The following is a 27,867-nucleotide window of genomic DNA, read 5'->3' as shown; positions in this document are numbered from 1 at the left end:
AGGGATGAAAAGAATGTAGGGATGAAGAGAATGTAGGGATGAAAAGAATGTAGGGCTGAAGAGAATCTACAGAAAAGCATAGGAAACTATTTGCCTTATCGACCGATCCTCCGTCGGTATATGCATAGATACATAAGCCGGTATAATCTCTGCAGGTATTTTTATTATACAGTAAAGAATTATTCTTGTATAAAAGAAAATGACACTTATTGTCGAAATCAAATAAATAAATGAAATTACACCAGATAACGTTAGCGAGTTAACAAAATATATTTTATTCATCCTTTGTGACTTTGTTCGATGAAACAGACGCATAACCAATCAAACTAAAACATTACACAAAGTAGTGTAATTATGCCGGTTTTTCAAGAGTCTTGTGCAGAGGTACCGTTTCAAATCTCGCATAATTAATTTAATATAGAGAATTAGAATAAATACTTTCTATATTTCAGCAAATACAAGCTCAAACTATCATTATAATTCACCCTGGGTCAATGTATCTTAGGATGGGAAGAGCATCCGACTTAAATCCTTGCACAATCTTAAATGCTGTTGCAAGAAGACGTTTACCTGGAGGATTAGAATATAAAGATAGTTTATTACCACCTGCTGTTCCACGAGTAAGATTCTTTCTTTTATAATTCATGGTTCAACAGAGTTATTTTATTTACCACTGGCTTTAGTAGACAAAAGAATTGACTCAAGCGATGGAAGAATCTCGTCTCCAAGTATCGCACACGTTACAATCTTGTCTTCAATCCGATGGAAGAAGAAGATATGCTACTCCACCTCAACAAATAGCTGCCTTTAATCGCAGATCAAATCCAGAAATATCATCCCCGTGTAGCGTTGAATGGATTAAAACAGACAAAGATGTTATAGTCGGAGACGACATACTGTCCCTAAATCCAGATGATAACTTCAATATTCATTTTCCATATAAAAGAGGAGAGCTGAATGTTCATTCAGGACCTGGTGGTAGTCTAAGATCCGTTATGGCCGACTTAAAAACCATTTGGGAATATGTTCTCACAGAGAAAATGGACATTCCTTTAAGAGACCTAAAGCATTACCGAGCTGTTCTCATAATACCAGATATTTATAACAGACAATATTTAAAAGAATTGACAACCTTGATGCTTTGTGAAATCGGATTCGGCGCATGCTTTCTATTGCAAGTTGGTATCAATAAAATGTTTTGAAGTACACTCAGGAACTCAAAGATTTATTAATGAATGAATGCTTTATTGAAAGGATCACGTAGCAGCTACGTTTGGCGCAGGACTAGGATACGCCTGTGTAGTCGACGTGGGCGATCAGAAAACGTCTGTTTCCTGCGTGGAAGATGGAATTTCTCATAGGAACACCCGAGTCCGTATGGATTACGGTGGAGGAGACATTACGCAAACGTTCTTTTGGTTACTTCAGAAATGCGCATTTCCCTACAAATCATGCGATCCGTCCAATAAATTGGACGCTTTACTTTTGAATCAACTGAAGAAGGATTTTTGTCACGTTGATCTGAACGTATGCGGATCCCAAGAGAAGACATTTGTAGTCAGAAAGCCAAAACAACAGACAGAAAAGTACACTCTTCAAGTTGGAGACGAATGTTTAGTCGCGCCTCTGAGTTTGTTTCAACCAGAATTATTCAAAGTAACCGGAACGCACAATGTACATATACAAAAGAGATCTACAGGAGATCCAGAAGATCCGCACGATGAAAACTATTTACGGGAAACGAGTGTAAGTACTCTGAAATAGAAATTTAAAACTAAAAGGAATACCTGCTTCTATCATTTATAGAGGAGAGGTATGAAAGAGAATCTGGAGCAGACGTCCGAGATGCCTGAGGAAGCAACTGCCCCGACAGCAGCAGGAGAAGAGGAAGTAGTCGTGGACGCTGTGGATTCGGCGCCGATCGCTTTGTCCAATCGCGATTTGGACGCACCGCGTGATTTTGTGGTAGGCCCTCAGCAACTCCTGGGCCTCGATCACGCTGTTCTCCAAAGCATCGATCGCTGTCGTATGTTAATTTCAATCTAATCACGGCAATGTTTAACAGAAGCTTCTCATTGAATACATTACTTTACAGCTACCGAAGACTTGAAGAGAAAGATGTACAGCTGCGTGCTTGTCGTTGGTTCAGGCATGAAGTTCCAAGGCATTGGTATGTGGTTGCACAATCGGATCTCCCTTCAAATTCCCTACATGTACAGAGCTGGTACGTTTATTTCAATGGTATTGTATTTTAGTTCTGTTGTAAGGATACTCAAGTTTGTTCTTATTTTGTACAATTTATAGAACAACTCGATATCATAACTCAACCCAAGGAAATGGACCCTGGGATGACGGCGTGGAAAGGTGCTGCGATTTTGAGCTGCTTGGAACCTGCTCAAGAACTGTGGATCGGTCGACAGGAATGGGAACGAAACGGCGTTCGAATATTGAGAGAAAGAGCGCCTTTCATGTGGTGATGTCGACCAAGCCTTTCCATGTATAATTAACTATGCAAGTTTATTTAAAAAGTATCAATAAGTGAAATATATTAAGTATATATTTATAGTAGATTCATGTCTTATAACGGCTCTGTTAATCTAACTTTGTTTTTGTCATTTCTGTGGTACACAGCAATGTTTGCTCCGATTAGGAAGTTTACAAAACATAAAACATTGGGTGTTACATCCACGTATAATTTATTGCCACCTTTGCTATACGACGATACTAAATCCTAAAAATTTTTTTATTATTCTTATGCTGAAATATTTTGCATGAACTCTTTGAATGATACTCACTGCTAAGAAATATTTGAACTCCGGGTTTTTTGGGAATATCACATCTACCACAGCGCTCTAAACATTTAAATGTAATTGTGATCAATACATAATTCTAATAAAATACAATGATAAATGAATACCGTGTTCTGTCATACCAAATCACTTTTTACTTCCTTAAACATTCTGTGTGTTATAGCTTGTTCCTTCATGTATGTTGTACCTGCTTTCGTTTCAGCTGTAACGACATAAGCTTCTTTCATTTTCTCCAATCCCTGCTGTTTACTTTCCAAACTGTAACAAACAAGGGAACGACATTTTAGAGGCGACTAAGTGTCAAAGAAAATTGAAAGCAATTTGATCATTTACGAACCAGGATATGTCTTCGTTAATTTCAGAAAGTTCAGCTTTCATATAATCCAAAAGTTTTTGCGAGGCTTCAATTTCCTCCTCTAGTTCCGACAAAACTTGAATATGCATATCAGGAGTTCTAACGATCGGGAGATCATTGTCTTTTTCGCGATTTACATGACATAACAGGCTACGATACAAATTCTGTTGCTTTTTTCTCACATCCTCGGGATTACTAGCATTGTTCAAAGCGACTGGATTATTATTCAAAATTATATTCATTAAATCGTCTATTTCTTTTTGTCGTTCTGCTTGAGTATCTTTCAGAACTTCGAGAGTATCTTCCAACGTGAATTCCATTTTGTACGTTTAAATGTTGAAAAAAAAAAACGGTATGTTATGACAGAAGAACAAAAAACGTGGGAATTACACACGTGCATAAACTTCGTTTCAAACGAACGTCAAATAATACCACCTTGCGAAGAAATTTCTAATGAAAAACTGGCTGAAATGTTAGGGTTATTTCAATTTATAACCATGAAAAGCAGAGTACTGATTGGTGAATTTTCGAATCATCTCGCATGCGCATTTTATCTATATACCTAACCCGGCGTCTGCTGTAAGTGAGGTTAGGTAGTTGTTTCAAGAGATCGTTATGATGACCAATAAATTGAATTTCTTTTTAAGACAATTTTACAGAGGACCAGCATGGAATTGTCGATTTTGTTCAACGATTCCACCAACAGCAGGTAATCACGATAAATTCTCCAATTATTTCCTCCTGAACGTACGTAAATATTCCCATCGCTTGGAGGTTATGTTCAACGAAATTGAATTGTTTATAGGGAACGAAAAAGATCTGGCACCGATGTTTTTCGACGAACGTGTACAACAGTTGTTGGTAACATTAACTCGCATTAATTACGAAAGAATCTTTGCGCCCCGTAGAGATGGAACACCGTTGACCACTCCGACGTACAAATTTATGACGGACGAGGAGCTAAAAGAAGCGAAATTGGAGGTGGAGAAGAAAGCAAAGGGACGGATACAAATGCCACCAGTGGTGAATCCGAGGGACGACACGGATCTAGTATTATCCAAAGATTATGCCATACAAGGTTTCGACGATGCAAAATACGTGTTTACCGACATATCTTTCGGCGGCACCAATAGGCACAGAGTAATAGTGGTGCGAGAGCCTAGTGGCATATTGAGGCGCGCGAATACCGATGAAAGGCATCGAATGAATCAAGTCTACTTTCCTTTAAAAGACAGAGAGCTACATACACCAAAGATGTTAACCAATCCCCACTTCAGTGTAAGGCTTCTAACCATCTGTTCATTTGACTATGAGTACAGTGGGCTTCCTTAGGAAAACTGGCATTGCAGAGGAAGCAGAGCCTCTCAGAACCTTAATTTTGATAACATAAACATTTATACCCAAATGATAGGTAGCCACAGGCCAATACATATGGAGTTTCCTTTGCTACATTGCAATTTTCCCTAGGAAAGCTAGTTACTCTAGTCCAAAGGTGATAAGCACCTATAAACTGGACTTTTTGTTATAGGAACTGCTGGAAAAAGAGGAATTCGAGTTCATCTTGGACAGAGCATGCTTGCAGTACGATCCGGACCATTCAGAGTATCACAGGATCACTAAAGCGGTGTACCATCGAGTGCAGGAATGGAAGAAATTCGACGCATTGCGTTCAACTCGACATTTTGGTCCTCTGGTGTTCCATCTAGCTTCGGAGAAGAACATCGAAGCTCTGTTGGAAGATGTAATTAAAAATGGGAAGATAGAGGAAGGGGCCGCGTTGGTGGAGCTGTATCATTGTCTCCATCCCGAGGCTCAATCCGCCGGAAAACCGACACAGAACGATATAGAGCTGATCAGGCTCTACGCCGAATTGGATTCCTCAGACCGGTATGGCATAGAGCGCGCCTTGGAGACGTACGAGCATATACAGGCAGAGAAAAAACAAGTACAGGAGCGTATAGAGCAGGCGCACCACGTGTCTGAGGAAACGGACCAATCCGACCAACCGAAAACGTGAATCGAAAGCGTTTCAAGAGAATTTCTCTATCTTGTACAAACCTTGTTATCGTTACGAATCGAATAAATAATTCATCACCGACAAGTCGCTACAACTTCGATGGTTATTAATCGATTATTTTATTACGTGATAGTTACTTACAAACATTTACAAATGTAACAAGTCAATTCGATTTGGCGTACAGGATCGTCAGAAAACATTCTTAAAACATATTTTTTTTTTACGGCTAACGTTATGGAAAGAACAGAATCTATTCGGGTCCCGGTTTGCATCGCGCAAACTCGATAGGTGTGCATCTTCCTGCGTCTGAGGGTTGCTTACCGTGGCACGGTAAAACAGGGAATGAATTCTCGCGGGTTATTTTTAGGGAACGAGACAGGTGTACGCAGGTACATTGATAGGTAAAATGGATGAAAGAAACGCGTACTATTATGGATAAACAAAGAGCATGAAACGAACAGGAGACGGATAGAAAGAAGCAGCTTTGTACAAATGCGACGATATGCGGCTGTAGATTGCCCGTGTAAGTGTGAGTATCTAAGTTTGTCGTGGTATTCGGTGGAACACGATACACAGCGGTTCGATCTAGACCGATCGAACGGCAAGTGCTAGTTCGTTGGGATAGAGTAGCATTTCTTTCTGTTTTGATAAACACTCGCAACTGAATACTGTGTGTGATCGATCGTTATTATCCATATCTTACTCGTATTACTCTTATCCTTATATGTATATTAATTATTACTTCCATATAGATGAGTTTCATGGTGTGTACGTAGAAAATAAATAAGAGCACGATTACGATGATCGCGTACAGTAGACGAAACTTGTTACTAATTCGCTATTCGACGACGATCGACGAGGAAAGGAAACCGCCGGCGCCAATGTGTCACGAGGCAAACGGAAAACGAACGGAATATCGAAAAAGCACGGTTTCGAATCTATCGGCTATTAGGCCTGAAGCAAAGTATGCGCGTGTAGATTATATAAGTGACGCGTGTGATGGATGTATGTGTGTGTACGTATATACCATGGATTTCTGTCGAGTATCGAACAGCGAGGTTAGGCGGGATAGGTTATTCCGCGCATGCGCATTGTGTACGCATGAAACGAGGGACCTACAGTGCCCACGCATTTGATCTTATTTAAATTACTTAAAAATTTGGAATTATAAATAATGAATATATGTATATACGATGTTATAAGATAAAGAACCTGTTACTGTCCAGCGCAGTCCCGCCAAAAACTCTGGTGTCCGCGCCGCCATCATGGTACGTCACGAAAAGTCGCGCATGCGCAGAGAAACCTAACCCATTAAAATCACTGGTATCGAAGGAAGCACGGATCCCTTAATTTCCTACCATTTCTTTTTCTTCCAACGTTCTTTTTATCAGAACAATTCTTTTCCTCGCGCTCCGTACGACGACAGAAACTTGGCTGATGCGATTCAAGCGAATTAATTGATCGACTAATCGAATTAGGAATGAATGTTTCACGGGTTGCATCGTCGAGGCGTTCGCGACGCTGTTCCAACGTAAAGCGCGCGAAGCACACAGAGAAAAGCCGGTCGATTTTCGAGAAGAAGCGGTTGATTTGTTAAATAATTTACAATCGATTTCTTTTCGCAATTTGCGCTTGGAAAGTGGAACGAATCGGATTTGAAACGGCGCGCCGCGCACGCCTCGCGATATACGAGTAGGCTCTCGTTATATTGCCCCGCGAGGGATTTCTCTTTGATATAGATTTCCAAGTATAACAGTACCACTCGAAAGTGATATATTTTTATCTTCCATTTCCCTCCAATTGTAAGCTTGAAAAATTTCCTACCTCTACAACCACTTCTGCGGCAATATAACGAGAGTCTACCGTACATACGTATGTATACTCGTCGCGTTCCAATCGGTAAATATTGAGCAATGTTCCTTTAAATCTTGCCTCTCTCAGGATTTTCTCGCGCTCTCCTTTGTCGCATTTTCGCTCGAGCTCGTGATTAAAGCTACCTACTCGAAACGCGCCGCAAATTGCAGGAGAAAAATTCGTCTGCGGCATCCACCTGCGACATTCTGGTCTCCCTCTCATCCGCCTCTTTATCTACCTATCTATATTCGTTTAAATACTCCTTTATGATACTCCTTTACTCACGTCCCTCTTGTATATGTATTCTTCTCAATGGATACAATAAATACTTATACGTACGCAGGATGGTTCGGCGATGGTGTCGCGGGTAAAAAATGGAATTGGCCGAGTCGAAAATGCGAGAAGGTAGCAAGTAATCGCGGTTTCTTTCTCCTTTACTCTTTCATCTCGTTTGGCACAATCGTCGCGAAAGTTTGACGACACGAGGACCCTCCTCCTCTTCCCTCCCATCGTCCGAAGGGAGTCGATTACAGCTTCGCGTTTCGGACAGGAACTCGGATCTCCGAAAGTCTGAAATGCTTCGACTTCATAACGCGACGTACCTGTTTCTCTTCCCGTGATCGTTGAACACCCTGGAAGGGTGTTGGGCGATCCCCCTCTCCCTCTGTTTAAGGATCTCTCTCTCTCTCCCTGATGGGTTCCGACAGAGATTACGTTTCCCTTTACGATTACTCTAACACTATATCGTTAATTATGATAATCGATATTATAAATAACGCGTGACTCGCTAAGTTCTCTACGCTGTGATACCCTACTTTCCATCGAAACGCGAGCTGCCGCGTTTCCACGAGCCGCTTAGCCAGTCTAATACCTCCCGTTAAACGTGTATCCGTGTCCCGATAAAATCAGCGCCCGAGAATAGCCCTCGAGGAGTCGTTAACTCGCGATCGCGAGCCTGGCGATCCGCCGGACCAGCAGCTCGACGGTCGAGTCGATCGAGAATCGATATCTCGGTCACAGAATGTCCGTCTCGTAGATCTTGCTGGTGGTCGTGGTGGTCGTACTCGGGGTCACGGTGACGGGGGCGGTCGTGGCGGAGGCAGCGCCGTTGGAAATCGCGGCCGAGTTCGGAACTTGATCGGCGCCGTTCGACTCGGTGGATGCGGTAGCGATGGTCGCGACCCTGATGGACGTCGACGAGTTCACGGACGCGGTGTTCCGTTGCTCGCCGGGCTGTTCAGCTCGCGTTGCTTCCTGAGGGATGGGGGCGATTGGTTTGCCCGCGAGGCTGGTCAGTGATCCGGAACTAGCGGCGCTGAGTCCTAGACCCATCTTGGCCAACAGGTTGCTTTCGGAGCCGGTTTTCTTCAGGAGATCCGGGGGCGCGGGTGGCACGGTGGTCAGGCCGGCCGTGTTCCTTTGTAGCTGTTGAAGGCGCGCGTATTGTTCCTGCAGAGCCTTCTGCTTGCGCAGCAGTTCCTGGTGTCGCTGGTCCAGCTGCTCCTGTCTCTCCTTCTCGATCTGCAGGCCCTCCTGCGAGTTGACGCTCTCGCAGGAGCTGGAGTTGCTTGTGGACAGCACCGCCAACGTCTGAGACCCGGTGGACCCGTTGTTGTGCAGCAGCGACGGCCTCGCGTCCAAAGCGGAGACGGCTTCGGCCGGTAGAGCCATCGGGGGCTTGCCCTCCTTGATCGGCAGAGTACCGCGAGCCGGAGGTCTTCGCAGGGTCGCGTTGCCGGTCTGCAAGTTGCAAGAGTGATTTCTGGGCGGTAGCTGGGGACTGGTGGGGCTAGCCAACGGGGATCTGGAGCTGGTGCGCGGTGGCGGAGGCGGTGGGACCCTTCTAGCTGTGGCCAACTGCAGCAGCTCCGCGTTTCGCTCCGGCACCGGCGGCTTTTGACCCGGCACGAAACCCTGCGGCAATGTGGGCAGACTCGGCTGCTGATCCTGCAACGAAACCTGAAGTCTCGCTATGGGGGGCGAGGTGTCCGTGTCCGAACTAGAAGGATAAGAGTGCAGTCGGCGGAGTGTGCCACCGGCGACGTTCGCAGCTGCGCCGGTCGGCGCCAGGGCGGCTATCACCGTTCCGCTCGACGAGTCGATGCTTCCCTTTCTCCCGATGTCCGAGATGCACGGCGCCCGTGCCGGTGTGCCGACGCTCGTCGTGACCGCTCCTGCTGGCGCCTCTCCTCTGACCGACGTCTGCACGTGACCGAGCTGCGAACTCGGCCTCGAGAACGTCTGGAGCTCGTCTAGCAGAGCGTCGAGTGCGTTCTCCGGACGCTGCTGATGGGCGGCGGGTGGCTCGAGAGCGTGGGGCCCTCCCCCGATGACGCTCGCTGACCCCACGACAGTGCGTTCCGCTGGCACAGGGGCAGTTGCCTGTGTGTTCGACAGGTTCCCGTTTACGTTTACGTATCTCAACCAGCGAAAAACCTCTATGCGTCGCTTTACGCTTCTTCTACGCACGCGACACGGTACAGTGGCGCCATCCGTCGGTGCAACGCAGAGCGGACGCCGTTCTCGCGGCTTGCTCCGCTCGCGTTACCCTTCGAGCGATCGTCGGAAGTTGGAATACGTGGAAAGAAGTCAGAGGCGGAGAACGATAGCCAGAGAAGACAGAGGAGAACATAGTACCAGAGAGAAACGATGCGTTCCAACCAACACGGAGGGCAACTTCCGGCGACGTCGAGGAATCGGATCGCGCATCCACCGTTCGCTTATCGTCTACGTCATGCCAGTGGTAATGGTGAAGTGCTCGCGATTTATTATACTCGCATGCAAGGTGCCAGAGTGAGACACTGGTGAGCGAGCGATCCAGGGCTAAAGAGCGTGATAGCTAGGGGTGGAGAAAAAAAAAAGATACGCGGAGGTAGGCGACACAAGTGGGATGACCGAGAGATCGGAAGACGCGAGATCGAACGATGCGAGTCGATGAGTCGTGAGCGCAAAAAAAGAAAGATAAAAAAAAAAGTAGTCAACTGGAAACATATATACGGTTAATTAATGAATTCCGTTAGATAGTTACCTGCGGTCTGGGTTATACGTTTTGTGCGTGCGTTGTGCGTGTTACAAGTCAGTACTCGTTTGGGGCTCTTTTACGTTTGGCATCGATTGTTGTCCAGTATTAGTCAACTTAAAAAACAAAAACAGAGAAACGAAAAATGAAAAATCGAAAATCAGATCTTGTCGCGATTCGTTGGGAACAGAGGGGCCCGGAGGGGAAGCTGAACGCTGCCCCTGACGACCCGTGTCCCACGCGTCTCGTCCCGCGCGTTCTCTTCGTCGGTCCGTGTGCTAGAAAGTAAAGCTGCACGCGTCGCGACGCGTCCTCGGCTCTCGACGAAGTTACCTATCTTTCTTTCTCGTCGAGGTTCGCTTTTAATACTCGTCGTCGATGTACCCGACGAACGCCTCGCGATCGCGCACGCACTCCTTTCTGTTCGGCAAAAACGAAGCTTCAAACGGCATGCAGTGCTGCATATGTATAACGCCAAACTCGGACACGTGCAAACGCGGATCGAAATTCACATTTGCGCTAGAGGTGTACGAGAACCCAAAAATTACGGGTAATCGATGTTTGGATCGGAAGTGGATTGTTAGTGTTTATAGAAAGCGGTATTTGATTCGAGAAGACGACCCGACCCGAATCGAGTCGAGTCGAACCGACTATACCCGAGCTAACCCGAATCGAGTCGTCGCGACCCCACTCGAGCCGAAGCGAGCCAATCCGACTCGACTCGACCCCACCCCAGTCGAGCCGAACAAATCCGACTCTCGTCGAGTCGAACCGATTATACCCGAGCCAACCCGAATCGAGACGTCGCGACTCCACTCGAGCCGGAGCGAGCCAATCCGACTCGACTCGACCCCACCCCGGCCGAGCCGAGCCAACCTGACCCGATATTTTTGGGTTCTCGCACACTTTTAACCTCACACAAATATACACACACACACACACACGCATGCACATATGTACAGCGTATATACATAGAATATACACATCGTAGGCGTGTCGAACGAAGGTAAACGTGCATGCCGCATGCTGAGGCGCGTCTCGTCTCTGCGTACACACGTAGGAACATGCTCCAAAGTATATAGACGAGCGATCGTCGAAAAAACCAAACAAGGAAAAAAACGGTAAAGTAATGTACGAAAAAAGTTGGCCAATTAGAGATACACAGTCAAAACCTTCGGTCCAATCCTTATAGTAAGGCAGAGTATAACAAATTTACGGACTCGGAGAGTCGAAGGGACGCGCGTACGTGTCGGTGGTGCCCGCACGTACGCGCGCGCATGTTATGCCCAGTATATAGAGACAGAGAGACAGAAAAATAGATAGACAGACAGATAGATAGAGAGACAGAAAAAGATAGAGAATAGATAGAGCGCGCGCGTGAGAGAGAGAGATAGAGAGATAGACAGAGAGATAGCGTGGAAGGAAGAAAAAGAGAAAAAAGGAGCGTGTGTATTACAAAATATGTGTATCGTACAAAACGACAACGTCGAATCGATCCGTTCGTCCGAGGCAGGGGGTGAAAAATTTGGACGGTGAAGCGAAAGGGTGCGACTAGCTGCGAACCAAATTCTACAAGAATCGAAAGCGACGTGTCGGCGCGAGGTGTCGTGCATTATCGAAAGACGAATAAAGAAGAGACAGAGAGAGAAAAAAAAAGAGATTAGAACGAGGTACGGAGGGTGATAGATGCATGATGACGTACGAAACGATTCGGATGGCTGAAAAATTTCAAGACTCTTTTTATCCAAAAAAAACGACTACTCGTCGTAGGGGATGATTCTCGTTGACGACGACGACGACGACGACGACGACGACGATGCTGATGATGATGATAATTTTGGTCCAATCGGCCGTTCGAGCTAATTTATAAAAAAAATAACGTGGCGCGAGTGCCAATTCGAGCGACGAACAGATTCCTTCTGTTCTTATTCTCCCCACAGAGATGATGCGTGTGGAATGAGGTCGAAGGGGAAGAAGCAGGGTAACGGAAGCTTTGTAACGCGTCGAATGTGTTATGTTCGCGGTATTGTTCTCGGATTTTTTTTTTTTTTTAAGGTAATTAATGAAAGATCCAATGTAAACCTCGTGCGTCGAGAACAGAGTAGACGTAGGTCGACGGAGGTACACCTTACTATAAGAAATGGATTGGAACGAGTGTGTCTGACGAGGCGAGATCGCGGCTACTTTCTTTAGGTCGGCACGGTGCCGGGGCGTCGAGAGCGTCGCGTCGCGGCCCAAACTTCTCTCGAGCTGGCTCGCTTGGCGGCGCTGTATCGAGACCGGGACTCGAACGACGCTCGAGAAAACTAAGGAGACAAAAACATCGTAAAAACGAATGCATCTAGAGAGTAGTATATATATATATATAGATTGTAAATACAAGAGTATATAAGTGAGTAATAAAGGTGGAGGTATTGCGAGAAGGCCAAAAGTGAGAGCTCGTAGGCGCGTATAGCATAGCCGAGGGTTGCGCGTACTCGATTATCTCGTGGCAAAAATTTTCGTGCTAGTCGCGTTCTATTTACTTTTCTTCTTTCTTTCTTTTTTTTCGTTTTTTTTTTTTCTTTAATCATTTTGAAAAAACGTATCGAATGTATCTGAGAAGCGCTGGGAGAAAATAGCGGGAAAACGATCATAAAGCTCTAGGTGTGTGTCTGTTTCTGTGTGCGTGTGTGTGTGTCGGTAAGATGCTGAACAACGAGAGAAACACGTTACACTAGAGCAGAATTTTCACGAATTCACGAAGAAACAGTTTGAAACCTTGTTTGCGAGTAAAAAAAGTAAAAAAATCCGAGGCGAATTTGGCGAAATGCTTGGAGCATCTTCACCCTCGGAAGGCGGACCATGGAGAGAGCCCCGATTTTAATATTAATACCATAATACTCTGTATTCTTCTTCCTTTCAAAATTATACATTTAATTTTAAATTAATATTCTTGTACATGTTTTTTAAATTTGGGTCCCTATTGACCCATACTCCGCTGTTCGAGGGTTAAAGGGTTAAATAATAAAACGACGCGTGCGACAGACATCATACCGACAACAAAGGATCACACGTGTGTATGTATAATCGGGGAAGGTGTATTATGTATAGATGTATACATATAAATGTATACAGAGTGTGTGTACGAATATATATATATATAGATATATATATGTGTAGTATATATAAAAATAGTACAGAATAATAATGATAATGATAATAATAATAATGGATAATGATAATGATAATTATAATCATAATAATAATAATAATGATAATAATAATAATAAGAATAAGAATAATAATTAATAATTTATAAATATGAATCAGTAAAAAATTACTCGTGACTGGTCTGTATGGCCTCCTTGAAGTTAGTACTCCACTTCCAGCCATACTAAAAAATTAATATCATTTTCACTATCTGTAGCCTGTAACCTGCGTTTAGAGGTTTGTTTAGTTAAAAAGGAAAACAGAGACAAATAGAAATATATATATATGTATATATACAAATATATTTCTTTAATTAACAGTTAAACAGTTCGTTTCATTTTGGCCGCTGCACAGTGACAGCATAATTATAAATTTTTTCTTTTTCTTTTTTTTTTTCATTAACGTAACCCGCGTCGCTTGCGATTCTCGTAATCTGAACGATATAAAAAAAAAAAGACAACAACGAGTAAAGAAGAGCCGTTTCAGCCGATCGAGCCTCTCGCTTCGCTCGTGTTCTTCGAAAAGACAAGCTAAAGAGAGATCGAGATTAGACGGAGGGGCCGGCCGTTGGGTCGACCGAACGCGGCGACTAACCACGACCATGGGCGTAGTCAGATTATCAGTCCAGGGATGGGCAAATTTCATTTTCATTCCACGCGAAATCGCTCGCTTTTGACTGATCGAGAGGGGCAAAATCCAAATTTTCTCCTACGGTAGGGCAAATTTTCCTTCTTCCAGAGCAGGGGGAGGGGGGACAAGTGCCCATCTCTGCCACCCCCCTGGCTACGCCCATGACCACGACGACGACCACCGCCTGACAAACGGAGAGATCAGCCCTCCTGGTTGTCGCTGGCTCGCGGCCCGACCTGCTGCCGAACCGACAAACTCGTCTCTCTCGCGAACGAGAGAGGGAGAGACAGACAAGAGAGAATAACAATGCAAAAATACAGCGACAGAGAGAGAATACAGGGAGCAAAGTATCAAACATTTTTACGAGCTCGTCTCGTATCTCGTCGCGACGCAGATTCATCCTTAAGTTTTCCTTAAGTCACACAAAACTAACACTGATAATGATCTGACAAAACACGGTCGTCGGCACTCGTCGACATCGCGATTGCTTGCGACGGAGGGTTCGCCGTCGGGGGTTGGGGGTTGGAACTGAAGAAATAGATACAGAGAGAGAGAGAGAGACAGCGAAAGAGAGATAGAGAAAGAGAGAAAAAGGACGATTGTTTCACCGGGGAGCGTCGACGACCGAGTTTGGTTTTGTCATACCATGCGTTGCTAAATGTATATAAAAAATATCTATACTATCGGGACACAGCAAACACTGAAAATATTGGTTGTGGGGGGTTGATCGGGGTGGAGGGGTCCATGTCGCAAAGAGAGACACAAGTTGGAGGATGTTTCTTTAGAGACGCATTCAGGTATTTCTTTATCCGCGGAATCGGGTCCGAAGGAAGGCTCGCTCTTCGAACGAGTCGACTCTGTCTCTAAGCCGGTATTCTCGGCAAGGTTTACGTTGGATCTCGTCTACCGAGAACGATAAGGATCGAGAGAAATCATGGTAGGGTACTACGCTCGCGGACCACGGCAATTTTGGCGATAAAACGCGAGGGTCACCGAGATTAGATCCGTAACCGGTTGCCCGCTGAAAGCGAACAAATGGGCAAGCATTTGAAAAGGAAATCTGATTTTAGCCCGCGAGACAGAGATCGTGGAAGATAAATTGTACTTTCGCCGACGACTATTGCGCGAAAGTCACGTGAATGCACGCACCAGTGACACACGTGTGCGGGTACATTTCAACGTGGATGGAATATATTATTAAATCTGTACGATCAGAGTCTATGTATACAAATGTATAATAATAAATACGTGTGTGTGTGTGTAGACAAAATTCTACGTCACTCGTGGCATGCGCTTTTTAGCATTTAACAGGGATTACGAAGGGGGAGTTAAGCGTTTGGTCAGACTCGATGTACGTGTACGTGGGTCGCTGCAACAATACCACAAAATCGTTTTACTCGGTTCATTGGCCAATACCTACATAAGCGATGGATCGGACCGTTTCACGCGGTTCTTTGCGTTTGCTAGAAAGACGACCCGAGATGAGGTGACGAGTGTGCTCGTCGGAGCCTCGAAGGATCCTCGAAGATTCTTGCATCCCGAATAAAATTAATTCTCGCGTGGATCGAACGCTTCTCTTTTCTTTTTTCTTCCTTCTCGGAAGGGGGGGGGGGGGGGGGCAGAGGGTATTCAAAGCGCGACAAACTAGATCGGGGGCTGGTGCGGTCCGGGTACCAGGGGGAACTTCATGCAGGGAAGGGTAAATCGGACGGGGGGTGGGTGTCGAATAGAATCGGAGAACGGATAAATAAATCGGCGGATGGATAAATCGATAGACAGACGAGAGAGAAGAAAGAGATAGAGAATTTGATAGAGAGAGAAACTGAAATGGAAATGAAACAAAAGACAGCGGCGAGCGAGCGAGCGGGGCTATTGAAGCGTTACCTTGGAATGTTGAGCGGAAGTGGGTGTTATCGGCGGTGTCTCCTCGGCGTCTACGCTCGTCGCTGCGTTTGGTAATCGCTGCTCTTGCACCGACGCCAAGCTGGGTAACACAGAAACGGCGTTTCCACGTTTAAGAATAGTCCTCGTGAAAAAAGGGAGACCGTTTTCTACTTACCGTTTGAGCGTCACGAGGGTACTGGTGAGCTTTTTGCAACGCTTCAACGCGGACTCCAGTCGTTCGGGTTCTTCCTTCAGGAACTTTTCCGCTCGCACGACCATCTCCATTTCCGAGCTCAGCAGACCCTTCATTCCCTCCTGTAGACTCGGAAATCGTACCTTCAGATCGGCCACAGTTTTGCTGAAACGGAACAAACTTTCCCTGTGTTTATTGGGTTGAGGATTTTTTAAAATTTTTACGATTTTTACTTTGCTTTGTCTTTCACCTCGATTTGCTCATTATCAACGCCATGTTCTCCACGTCGGACATGTTTACCCTCGTCTTCCTGTTTATGACGTTGCCACGCAATTCCTCCACCGTGTTTTCCAGCTCGCTGAAATCGTTTCAATCGATGATCATTCATTCCTGTGGAATCGAGAGAAAAGATTCGGTACACTTACGTCAGATCTTTTACCAGCCTCAGCATTTCCTGCCTGTAGAGGTCTTCCTCGCGGCTCAGTCGAATCTTCTCCGCGTCCCAGGCTGCGTCTCCGCATGACAGTAACATAGCCCTGAAACGGACACCAATTAGAGACAGAAAAATTGTTATAATTTTCTAATAGAGGAGTAAAAAGATTATTCTCACACGTGATAATACGGTAAACTCTCGCTATATTGCCGGTTATGCTTAGAAAAATTCAGGGAATTGGCAATATAGAGAGTGGCTATATAAGGAGAGTTTATTGAAAATCGAAATAATTATATTTAATTATTTAACCCTTGGTCAATCGAGACCCAAACTTATGAAACATTGTGGCCCTCTCCAGGATCCGCCGTCTCAAGGGTTTCTCCCTGGTCCGCCGTCCGAGGGTTACGAAACGCATTATAATTATAAGAGTCATTTGTACCCTTTCGTGCCGTTGCCCTATTTTTATTTCTAAATTCCCTTTTATTTAACGCACACACCTGATCGTGATGAACGTGTCCAGAATGGTCTCCCGTATGGTGTGCGCCTGTGCCTGAGACATGCGCCGGAGGTTTCGTACCTCCTGCCTGAGATCCTTCGCCTTCTTCTGCAAGCCCCGCAGCTGATTGTACATTTCCGGCGTGAGAGCCAAGTCCCGATAAACGTATTGACCGGCGACCAGGGCCGCTGGTTTCGGCGGCGGAGTCGGCTTATGCCTGTCCCTCTCTGAAACCATTCGGTCCAACCTCGATAAGAACCGCTCCCTGTTTCGCGTTGGGGAAAAAAAGCGTCGCCATTTCCGCCCGTTAATCAGTGCGAAAAATCGTCCGACTCGATTATCCTTTGGACGCTTGGTCCGTTACCCAGGGACGCGACTGCTGGGTGAACCAGAGCCCCGGGGGAACGGGGAAGGGAACGATGATTGGACAATTCGAGAGGAACGTCGCGGTTCGTTGAAAACACGCGGATATGCAAACTCGTATCCTTGAACGGATCTCGTTCCGTTGACCGAGCGAATTTCACGGTCGACGCCACTCGGTCGCTCGGTGTTAATCCATGCGACGCCTTTCGCACGATCAAAGGGCGGGGGCGGAGAATGTGCAGGATGTACGATTTGTTTCTCGAGTTATTGGTTGAATGAACGAGACACGGTTAGGGAAATGTTCGAGGATCGAACAGAAAATGGTGAAAATCGCGGACCAAAAACCGAACGAAACAAACGGAAGGGAGGAGGGAACGGAAGGTGAATGACGGCGACAACACATATGGAACGAGGAAGCTTAAAAAAACACTGAGACAGTTTTACCTTGCGAAGACATCCTCGGCAACGTGGAGGATTTGATCGCCGGTTTCGTTGGTTTTGTGTCCGCTAGTAGTGGAAGGCATTGCACGAGAAGTCGTTAGAGATTATTGCGTTAGTATCAACAATCAGAGTTTATTTTTTCCCCGTTCGGACACGCTTAAAATAGTGGGCTGTTCGAGACACGATGGAGGCTAATTACATCTTATAATCAGAAAGAATTAATTAATATATTTGTAGATCGCGAAGAGCAATTGGTTGAATTGTCCCATCGTGTCTCCGAGGATAGTGTGCTTAAAAGAAAACGGCAATAGTAGCGATAGGCGGGTACCCGAGTCTCGGGTCGGGTAGGGAGGAACCCGAAAATTCGTCCAGTATATAAACTTATTCGAGTACCCGCAGTTCCGGACCTCAGTATCAACTCGGGAATAAAAACTCGATTCGGGTACCCGAATATCAACTCGGGACCCGAGACCCAATTCGAGTACTCGAATAAATTTATATGGCGAACGAACTTTCCAAATCCTACCCGACATACCCGACCCGAATTTTCGGGTACCCGTACATTCAAAATCGATAATAAAAATGTGCGATCGTAACCATTACCTGCGTGCTGCGGGGAATGCTGTTTAGGAGAGTTCATGTCCGGCGGGTCGTCGCTGAATGACACTGACTTTTCGAACGACACCGACTTGTCTGTAATAGAGGGTTGATCAGCGATATTTTTTCTCCTTCGTCCCTGTACTTTTTCATAGGGATAGCGAAACAGCGTGCGCGCGTAAACGAAGAGAATGGTGCAAAGAAGGTAGCGTTCGGTGCGACACAAGTGGAGAAAGAGTGTAGAATGTGCGCGGCAAGCTCGAAATGAAATTCCGCGACTCGAAGGAATAGCGAAAGAAAGAGAATAAACCGACAGGGGATTTAGGAAGATCTGAGTTTGCCTGAAAGCGCAAAGGTGGAGGAAATTAAAGGAGATTTTCACGCGAGTATCGGGCTTCTTTAGAAAATCGTGCTTGGACGGTGTGCAAAGACGAGAAATTAGGCGAAACAAAGATGCGGGGGAGGATCGAGAATGAGGTTTTGTGCGGTGCTAGTTGGAGAACGGTAAACGTAAAAATGCAACGATGCATGCGCTGGTTGCAGCACGTGTAACATGAGATAAAAGAATTTGTTTGCGAACCGCACCTTTGCCTAATTTCGGTGGTTTTACGTCAGTCCTTAAGTACGAGTCATCTGTAACGGCAGGTTGAGACACTTGAATTTTACAAAGGAGAACCGTTTTAATCACACTGGTTATACGTAGGGCACTATTATAAAATGTATACAATAACGTATCAGTATAATATAATATCTTAATTATGTATACAGGCGGTTACAGTGATTCGAAGGAAAAATAGAAGATAGAAGAAGATGAAGAGACACACCTGGCAATGAGGCAGAGCTGGAGCTAGAGTGTTTGTCGAACTCGTCCCCGGCGCCTGGTGTGTGCGTCAAATCGGAATAACAAAGCAGTTGTACAGCAGGGTATCAGGAAACTTTGAACCGCTTTACTTATACCCCGGCGATGGTTCAACGCCTTTTTAATCGAACGTCTCGGGAAAATCTCAGCACCATCGCCAGCGCGTAAGCAGCGGCATGAAACGTATGTACGTTTGCTACGTTTACACATAATCGACTAGCTCGAACGGAGCAGAAGATGCGTTCACGACTGGTCCGTTCGAGGCGAATCGAGATCGAAATCGAAATTTTCTAAAAGAGAACGAAATAAAAACCGAGACGCGAGGAAACGTACGAAGAAAGCGAGGGGTTGGTACCAACATTCACGCAGAAAGAACGGGACAGAGGCGGTAAAGCGTCGCAGAATGAAATCTCTTCAACGAAACGAGCTAACGCTTCTAACTGAGTCGAAATGCGACGAAAGATCGAATGGAAAATAAATGCGAAGGGATTCGTTTCGACGATTATTCTCGTCCTTGCCTTCTGATCGTTCACGCAGACACTCGCGCATCCATTTACCCTATCGTCGAAACGAATCGAAGGCGGAAACTGAAGAGAAATTGTGAAAATAAGATGAGGTTCAGGGGGTCGACGGCGGGCGGAAAGAAAAACTACGCGCGAAAACCAAAGGATAGAATCTGTTTCGCAGTGAAGAGAGAAACCGTAGATAGCGCGTCTAACGAGAAAATAGTAGAGACGTTTCGATAGTTATGGCCGAGAGGCGATATAAAAGGAGAACGTACCTGGTCCTCTCGCGTATGGGTCGCGTCCCGCGGGAACCTGCAAGTAATCTCGCGGCGATGGACTGGTGTGTGGCGCGTGGGTCAGAGCCTTCTGCACCAGTCCCGTCAGGTTAGCCAGCTGTCTCTCCATGTGTTCTACTCTTATCCTAGAGCAACGAATCGGCGACAAGTTAGAACGGAAACGGTACTTTCTGTTTTCGTTAAACGTAAATCGAAGATTGAACTAAATAAAGTCTAATTCTAATGAAAATCAAAAGCGTCTTTCAAGAAGCATTCCATAGGATGCATCTAGGGGTGGTCGGGTACCCGAAAATTACCCGGGCACCCTCAGATGCATCTTGTCCATATACAGTCTTGATCCGAAATAAGCAAATGTTTCCTCTTGGCTCGAAATAAGTAACTCGATATCTCCTTTTGTTTCTTTGAAATCGCCCGCAGAGCGAGAGATCCGAGGAGAAGTAAAAAGTCACTTGATACCACAATGAGAGGGCATAATACATTTCATCCTTTTTCAAAGTGATCCGGCGAGCAGCGATCGCTTTACAGTTTGCCGCCACCTCGGCCCTCTCACTCGTTCCAGAACAAAGCCAAGCCGAATAGTAGACCTGATCCGTAATAAGCAACTGGCCGGTCCCGAACGGCTTGCATTAATTTCGGAACGAAACTGTAATCGGAAACGATAACACGACCACGAGGACGACAAACTTTCCGACAGGATGCCATGATATTCAATTACGAATATATACATAAAAGCGCTCGATACACATTCTCTCTACGATCGCTAATCGGCATGCTTACATTCCATCGTTTTACATATCCACGTTCGCACACAGAGGGTGTAGCTACGAACGGTCGGACAAGTTTTCGAACGCTACACGAGACGACCCGATCCGACCCGACGCGATGCGGTGTATCGACTCGACAGGTAACTCGATTCCCGGCAATTCCAATATCGAACGCAACCTACCTGCATGCCTCGATGCGTACTATACATGCACTGAACGAACGACGCTCGGTTCCGGGGAGAGTTTTTCGTCCAGTCGGTAAGGAAGATATAAATGGCCGTCTCGAGAGGCGAACGAGCCCACCCGTAGGGTCAACGGAATCGACGGGAACGTCGATCGATCAACTCGAATAGATGCGCCGTATTTATCGTGGCACATTATCGTCCACTCGCAGCCATCGAGCGTATAAATAACCGACAGGGCGAAAGGGTTGACCCGAGAGAAGCCAGCGTGCTTTTTCACTTTCTTTCGCGATCCTCCCCGTAAACGACGCATCGGTTCGTGAATTCTACCAACGACCACACACGCATTCACAAGCGCATTCGTGTGACGGATCGAGCGATAAGACGGTCTCGGTATCCCGCGGATCTATCGCGAATTGAAAAGAGAAAAATAAGAGGAAGAAAAAAGTAGTAGTAGTAGAAGAAGCGAAGAGAAGAGGGTAGTCAGTACCGAGTAGCGTCGTAGCTCTGACCACCGGGTGGCAAAGGTGGTGGCGCCCCTGGAGGAAACGGGGATCGCGGTGGACCGGACGGCGGACGGCCTGGCGGTTTCACACCGTATAGGCTGTACGATTCCTCCAACAGCTCCGTATCGCTGCACCACCCACAACAGAGACATACGTATCCGCGCTATCAGCCATCCACGAAATTGACGCGAGTCTTTTCTTTCAAACTGGTCGCAATATCGATGAACCATGGGTGCGCGCGCGTCGATGATAACGTCCGGGGGGGAAATAAAAGAGAAAACGAGTCCGTCGTTGAACTCTGATTACCTGGCTTCCTCGTCGATCACCGGCGTGACGGTCCCCGAGTACTGCGAGTAGTAAGGATCCTCGTAGCTGCTCCCGGCGCTGTACGGTCCAGGCGGGTATCTTCCGGTCCCGGAGCCAACTCCTCCCCCCCTTTCGGGACTGCTCATGTAGCCGCTCTCGCCGTGCAATCGATCTGCGGAATCGCAAGCGTTAGAGACGTTGGACGGGTCCAACGACCGCCTACCAAGCGGGCGCGCACAATTTCCCGAGGGTGACGAGCGACAAAGCGACTCGAGAGATTGCGAATGCTTTCATTTCTTTTTTGTATTTTTCGAGCGTGCTTTACGGGACATTGAAAGAGTTCTACGAGTTTTCCGGTGACAATGGGAGGAGCGGACACGACCAACGTACCAGGAACGACCACGATGCTCTACCGATACTCTCGGAAACGGGGAAGGTTTAAGTGTACGTTGTTGCAAATGGTACTTCGAAGGGGTCGCGCGTCTCGTACGACCGAACAATTTTCTCTCTTCTTTGGCCAATCGTTTCCCATAGCCTTCGTACATCGACCAAACCGCCTGCCCCGTACTCAAACTCTTTGAGCGTCCCTGGGCTTCTCAATGCGTCTGCCCGACAGCTCGCGATCGCGATCAGACTGGCGGAAGGATTCGAGCTTTCCGGGATTTACTTAAGGATTACTACTGACCTGCTATACTATAGAGGGAGACCGAACTGTCTCTAGAGAAGCGTGCCGAGCCCCCGAGACTTCCAAGGGGACTCTTACCACACTGGTAGCTGCGAAGCGGCTTGGCCGGCGGCACCCCGCCACCACCTATCCAACCATCCGGAAAACCAAACAAAAACCAATGTACCCAGCCTGCGACGCGTTTCTCCCCGAGCATATCCAACGTTCTTTGCTAAGCAGCGCGGTAAAAGTGCACGAAAGAATCGCGCGAATAGATCTCGGTTCCACTTATGGACACCTCCAAAGAGGTTACCTTCCGTCGGTAATCGTGCACTCTTCCGTCGCGTCGTAGCAAAGACCCGGTGAAACATTTCCACCCTTCTCCGATCACGGTCCTTCCATGATCGCCGATCGAACGAACACGGACACGGAAACGGAGGTGAAGACAGAGAGATAGAGAGCGAGATACAGACTAGGAGACCGAGTGAACACACAGTACAGGCAAGGGATCGAGCGTGCTACCGATCGCAATGAGTTATACTGAGGCATGGACGGTTTAGCCGCGTTCAAGCAAGAGCAGAGGTCAGAAGTTCAGGATACGTGGGTACCCGAGTAGTCGGGTCGGGTAAAGTCGAACGGGTACCCGAGACGTACGAACCCTCGGGGTACTAGACTTTTTCAAATTGGTCCGATTGTGTCGGGTACCCGACCCCTACCCGAGTTGGTTACCCGTCGCCCCTAATGGACAGCCATGCAATGCTTGCGGATCGGGATTGCCGGCGAGTAGGGAAGCTTCGACGATCGCAGAGCGTGCGAGAACGAAGGAAGCGGGCTAAGGAGATCTCGTGTGTCCCGAGACGATTCTTTAGTTGGATTAGAGCGTGGCGCAAGGTTAGACACGCATACAGTCAAGGCTGCAACGGATTGTTCTAACGGCGATTCCCGAAACGACGAGGACCACCCCCCTTGATTTAGGATAATCGAACGATCCGAAGGGTTCCGAGGATTTTCGTGTACCTGGAGTCGTCAGAGGTTTAGGCTGCGTTGGAGTGGAACTCGGCCCGACCACCGACGACGCCGCGGGACTGTACGCTCTCATCACCGGTCCTCCTCGCGGCAGGGTGCTGCTCCCCCCGACGTAGTAGCCGCTGCTCCCGGAAGTCGAGTTCTTCGCCGTCTGAAAGCAGAAATATTTACAATGTAATTTACGAGCTTCGCTTTTTTTTTGGTATCTTGCAGAAGACTAGCTCGTTCGAGCACGTATGTCGAAATCCGAAACGATACCCGTTTAAAAGGATAAGGGAGGGGGATTAGATGTTATCCGTAGCGCCGTAAAGAACAAACAGCGCGGAAGATTAATGGATAAATTATGCAACGCTCTTGATAAAAAAGTAGCGGTATGTTCAAATATGGAAAAAAAGGGGGGGATCGAGAAACCATTGGTAGAAAGTATAATCGGGTAAACACGGTTTCGCGAGGTTTTGGATTTCCTTGAATTTCGCCTTCTCTCGAGAGAGAAAACGAAAGGTTGCATGGTAATGAAAATGATATACATCGAGACGCATCGGGGTTTTCATTTTCGTTTTACCGCGGACGCGCAACGATGAACCGACTTTACGATTCATAAACAAGCGGCAATTTTCCCGTTCGACTCGGACAACGATACGGATTTGTCGCGTTCGTAACCGGGCCGCCTACGAGGATTCACAATTACATAAAAGGGTTTGTCGGATTACGAGTATTTCAACTTTCCTTTCGGAAAAATCACTGTTGTTCTTTACGGATTAGATTATCTTCGCGCTTTCGAAAATCTTCCGTCATAAATAAACTCGTTCTCGCCTTTTATAATTCATAAATATGTAGCCTAACCGCGCTGTCTCGAATGGCAATTGCTATACCGAGTCGAGTAGAAATTCTTCCGGGTCGACACAAGTACCAATTTCTCTACTCAAGTACCCGAAATTTTCAGACTCTCCGACATCCCTCCTAATCGCACTACAGAAGCAAGCAGCAGTCCCTCGCCACGCAGGTGCTGCGTGAATGCAAAGTAGCATGACGCTCGCGTGATCCGCGCAGCGTTTAGCTGCGTTTCCGGAAATGGTACCCGTTCAGGAAGGAAGGAAGGAAGGTGGAAATGAGAGAGGGGATGCGGGTACGAGCTCAACAAGCAAACGGTTCGCCAAGTGGTATCAGGGGCAAGGTCCTCCTCCCTCTTCCTCGTTCAACGTGCTCGCGGAGCTCACCTCGCCGGCTTCGCCGTCGGCTGTGCTTAGTGTTATTTACTCGCGCGGACTGTTCGCTACACTGGCTCTCGTCGGACACACAAGCAACGGGATAATTCTCGCAATTACCTGATTGACTGCGAAAAGCGAAGAAAGCAGGCCTGGAGCGCAACAGGAAGCGATTACGAATAAAGACAGCAAAGAGAAGAATACAAACGAAAGGAGGAAAGAACCACAATGAAAATGTCAAGAAATAATTTTCTACTTCTGCTCCTCGGCCTGGCGATTTGTCCCTGTTCCGGAGGGCACAAGCAACGCGAGACGCCGATGCACAAAGCGCAGCTCACTCAGAAGGGTTACATTCAGGTGAGAAAGTTCTTCAAAAAGAATAATCGTTCGGCCCTCGGCGAAGTCCTTGAAGCGGATTCGTTACCGATCCGCCAACGAACGTCCACCTACTTTCCAATCGATTTACGCGAAATCGCGACAATGGTACTCTATTAGCCATCGCCCTAGCGCGGAACATACTTATAAGGCATCGATCGAGGCGAGGCTAAATTCGTCGAATGGAATGCCGCGATCGTTAACTAGGATCGATGACTTTTCCAGTTCCTCAGATGGCAGCTACCAGTACCACGGATCACCGAGTTCACCTTCTGCCTGTGGATCCAGTCCGACGACCTCACTCACCCTCACTCCATATTCTCCTACTCGAGTAAGCTCATCGGTAAAACAAACATTATTCTCCGCAATATCGCCGTAATCTCCTCCTCTTCGACAGAAAACGAACGCGAGCGATTGGTCCGCGCCTGGATATCCCCGCGAGGGAGGAGCGTCCATCTGGAGATCGGAGGGAAACAGGTGATCGCGTCGACGACCGAGATCCACGAGAATCGCTGGTACCACCTGTGTCTCAGCTGGGAAAACCAGGTCGGCCTGTACGGTTTGTGGATCAACGGGCAACTGTGGGCTCGGGGGCAATCGGAGGAGGTGGGTACGCATGGCGACAGGCGTCGGATCGAGTGACGCTACGAGGAATGTTCGATTTCAGACGGCGGGTCACGCGATACCCAGCGGAGGCGACATTGTACTGGGACAGGAGTACACGGACTTCGACAAGGGACTGGAGGAAGGCGTCGAGGGGTCGGTTCTGGGCTTCAACCTTCTACTGGCCTCGGCTTTCGATCCCCTCGCGAGGGAGTACCAGCATCGGGAAGCCTCCTCCTCATCGAGTTACGCCAACGCGCCCCTTTTCGCGCGGATTCCTGCGAAGTTAACGCAACCCGGCTTCGATTACGCAGCGCGGACCTTGCCGGTCTCCAACCAACCGCGGGCCCGTCGATACGCCGACAGTTTTCAGCTACCGCTGGCGAATCGCACCGCAGCCTACAAAGACAGAGTTTTTGGCTCGAACAAAGAGCCTCTCGGCTTGCAATTAGTGAAACTGTCGTACGTTCGCTGCGAGATCGGCAGAGGAAGCCCGTTCATTGGCGGCCCTCTGATGCTCGTCTCCTGGAGCAGGACACCGGTACGCGTGTTCGGCGGCGCGATCCTGAAGAACGTGAAAAGCGAGTGTGGCAATTTTTGAGACGAAAACGGAGAAACCGTACAAATCAAACTGGACTGTCGCTCGGTCTCGTTTTCCGTTAAGATCCAGTTCGAAACGTAACCAAACTCGTCCGATCCTAACCGAGCCGGTTATCCGGTGAAATTTCAACCCATTACATTTTCCCTGCGAACGATGTAACGCGTTTTAGAGATCGATCTCGCTGGATAACTATTAGATAACGTTACGTTAGCCGTAATTCGTCGAGGAAAAAAGGGAACGCGGCAGTCTGCATTGTTCGTCCGAGGTGAAATACTAGCACCGCGTGCAACAGCTTGCCGCAATCTCGGAAAAACTCGAGATAGAAGAAACGCGCGACGTTACAAAACCGAGGACAGATCGATATCTAGGCGAGGCTAAGCCGAGGCAAAAAAAGGTCGCGCGAGTACCCTTTTAAGCAAAAGGACGTTTCCTTCTACCAGCGATATTTCGGCTTTCTTTCCGCGATCATTCCGTAATCGTCGCCGCTTTTCTGCATCCGCGAGTCCGTGTAGGGCGAAGGCGCGCGAGTCTCTCTCCGCGGTCCGCGCTTTCGAAAACAGCGATCCCGCGTCGCAAATGGCGCGAATCGCGATGGGACACGGATTATTACGCAAATGGCGTTGATTACCCATGTCGGGCCCTAAAGGTGTTCCCGTTACAACCTACCAACGTTACGTGCTATAGATGCGTCGTTACGCAACCTGCCGTAGGGAACGTGATTCGTCCTGAAAGGAACGCGTGGAAAACTTTCACCCGAGAATAACTCTCAAGGCGAGGGGATTACGAGATCGAACGGTACCGATTCGCGCAGGGCATACCTTGAACGAGTTCCGCCGCGAATTTCGACCGTGAAATCTGGTCCGCGCGGAAGCTGCCGGCGGAAAACACGAATTGCTCGACCGGTACCGAGGATCTACTCGATCAGAACGGAAGCAAGCTTTGATTTCGCCCTTTGGTCCTGACCGTTCACCGAATCGCTTTCACTTTCACCAAAAATCGACTGCTTTACGAGGCGCGTTCTCGGCCCTGCTCGGACGGTCTCGCTCGCGTAATCCGACTGACGTTACGCACCGTGTTCCTGCTCGAGTGGTTTATGTATGCTTACATGACATAATAAAGATATATCTGTTGATTCGTATACGCATTTTGAAACATTATTTCCTTTCCTATTAATTACTTTTACGGCCACGGACGGATTGATTATTAACACTAGAACTACCGACCGGTCATGCACGCTAATTTTTTAACCTGAAAATTATACAGAAATAGCTTTGTTAAATGTAAACCGTATAGATTAAATAAATTAAAGTTAAAAATTATAAATTAAAATAAGATTTGATTGGTTTGGTAGTTCTAGTGTTAATTCAAATTGGGGCCAAAATTGAACCGAATTTTCCGGTACAAAATTTAAGTCCCAGTTGGTCCACGTTTACAGCTGTTAGATTTGTTAAAAGAAGATCGACGGAAAACCGACACCGTCCGCGAAGCCTCGATTTACATAACCGCGAGAAGGATTGCACAACGCAGAAAAGTCGAAAGGATCCTTTGGCAGGCGGTATCTGGGTTAAAAACGAACGGCGCCTGCCTTCGGCCACTGCCAACGATCGGTTTTAACGAATCGATTAGCGGCAACGAGTTAGCCTAAATGAATCAACGAATAGCGTCTCCGGTGATTAAGACCGCCTTCCGC

General features: G+C 47.2%; 5 protein-coding genes across 27 annotated transcripts in view; 3 read left to right on the top strand and 2 right to left on the bottom strand.

Annotated features, from left to right (window-relative positions):
- Nucleotides 1–59: 59 nt before the first annotated feature.
- On the top strand, nucleotides 60–2,579 carry LOC114879147 (actin-related protein 8). Of its 2 annotated transcripts, XM_029193777.2 has the most exons (7): nucleotides 60–384; nucleotides 453–620; nucleotides 687–1,178; nucleotides 1,255–1,746; nucleotides 1,807–2,026; nucleotides 2,096–2,224; nucleotides 2,305–2,579. In XM_029193777.2, the coding sequence occupies exons 1-7, from the start codon at nucleotides 355–357 to the stop codon at nucleotides 2,475–2,477; spliced, it is 1,704 nt and encodes a 567-aa protein (XP_029049610.1). In that variant the 5' UTR covers nucleotides 60–354; the 3' UTR covers nucleotides 2,478–2,579. The 2 variants fall into 2 exon arrangements, with proteins under 2 accessions (XP_029049610.1, XP_029049611.1); XM_029193778.2 differs by lacking the exon at nucleotides 60–384 and having other exon boundaries at nucleotides 530–620; nucleotides 684–1,178.
- LOC114879155 lies at nucleotides 2,499–3,574 on the bottom strand. Its single transcript, XM_029193794.2, has 4 exons — nucleotides 3,148–3,574; nucleotides 2,933–3,068; nucleotides 2,796–2,852; nucleotides 2,499–2,731 (listed from the first exon to the last, which is right to left on the bottom strand). The coding sequence occupies exons 1-4, from the start codon at nucleotides 3,483–3,485 to the stop codon at nucleotides 2,579–2,581; spliced, it is 684 nt and encodes a 227-aa protein (XP_029049627.1). The 5' UTR covers nucleotides 3,486–3,574; the 3' UTR covers nucleotides 2,499–2,578.
- Nucleotides 3,575–3,677: 103 nt separating this feature from the next.
- On the top strand, nucleotides 3,678–5,276 carry LOC114879152 (28S ribosomal protein S22, mitochondrial). The gene is made up of 3 exons (XM_029193790.2): nucleotides 3,678–3,874; nucleotides 3,971–4,443; nucleotides 4,694–5,276. The coding sequence occupies exons 1-3, from the start codon at nucleotides 3,781–3,783 to the stop codon at nucleotides 5,180–5,182; spliced, it is 1,056 nt and encodes a 351-aa protein (XP_029049623.1). The 5' UTR covers nucleotides 3,678–3,780; the 3' UTR covers nucleotides 5,183–5,276.
- A 1-nt stretch (nucleotide 5,277) lies between these two features.
- Nucleotides 5,278–27,867, bottom strand: part of LOC114879140 — an 81,782-nt gene continuing 59,192 nt past the window's right edge. For 7 of the 22 annotated variants that reach the window (XM_046289221.1, XM_046289220.1, XM_046289219.1 and 4 more), the window contains 15 exons: nucleotides 23,385–23,544; nucleotides 22,389–22,526; nucleotides 21,704–21,875; nucleotides 21,382–21,537; nucleotides 19,925–20,070; nucleotides 19,109–19,162; nucleotides 18,870–18,938; nucleotides 18,291–18,380; nucleotides 17,691–17,753; nucleotides 16,885–17,110; nucleotides 16,380–16,490; nucleotides 16,205–16,312; nucleotides 15,937–16,119; nucleotides 15,762–15,861; nucleotides 5,278–9,418 (listed from right to left, as the gene is read on the bottom strand). In XM_046289221.1, the coding sequence (XP_046145177.1) occupies nucleotides 8,051–9,418; nucleotides 15,762–15,861; nucleotides 15,937–16,119; nucleotides 16,205–16,312; nucleotides 16,380–16,490; nucleotides 16,885–17,110; nucleotides 17,691–17,753; nucleotides 18,291–18,380; nucleotides 18,870–18,938; nucleotides 19,109–19,162; nucleotides 19,925–20,070; nucleotides 21,382–21,537; nucleotides 21,704–21,875; nucleotides 22,389–22,526; nucleotides 23,385–23,544 (3,144 nt within the window). In that variant the 3' untranslated portion in view covers nucleotides 5,278–8,050. The other 15 variants (XM_046289238.1, XM_046289239.1, XM_046289240.1 and 12 more) reach the window with 15 other exon arrangements.
- On the top strand, nucleotides 5,630–27,201 carry LOC123988596. The gene is made up of 5 exons (XM_046289244.1): nucleotides 5,630–5,705; nucleotides 24,337–24,955; nucleotides 25,199–25,304; nucleotides 25,371–25,579; nucleotides 25,641–27,201. Exons 2-5 carry the CDS (start codon nucleotides 24,827–24,829, stop codon nucleotides 26,175–26,177), a joined length of 981 nt encoding a protein of 326 aa, XP_046145200.1. The 5' UTR covers nucleotides 5,630–5,705; nucleotides 24,337–24,826; the 3' UTR covers nucleotides 26,178–27,201.

Source organism: Osmia bicornis, chromosome 16, assembly GCF_907164935.1.
Source record: "Osmia bicornis bicornis chromosome 16, iOsmBic2.1, whole genome shotgun sequence".
NCBI classification, from domain to species: domain Eukaryota; kingdom Metazoa; phylum Arthropoda; class Insecta; order Hymenoptera; family Megachilidae; genus Osmia; species Osmia bicornis.
The sequence above is the reverse complement of the archived record's forward strand: the minus strand, read 5'-3'. Positions and strand labels throughout refer to the sequence as shown.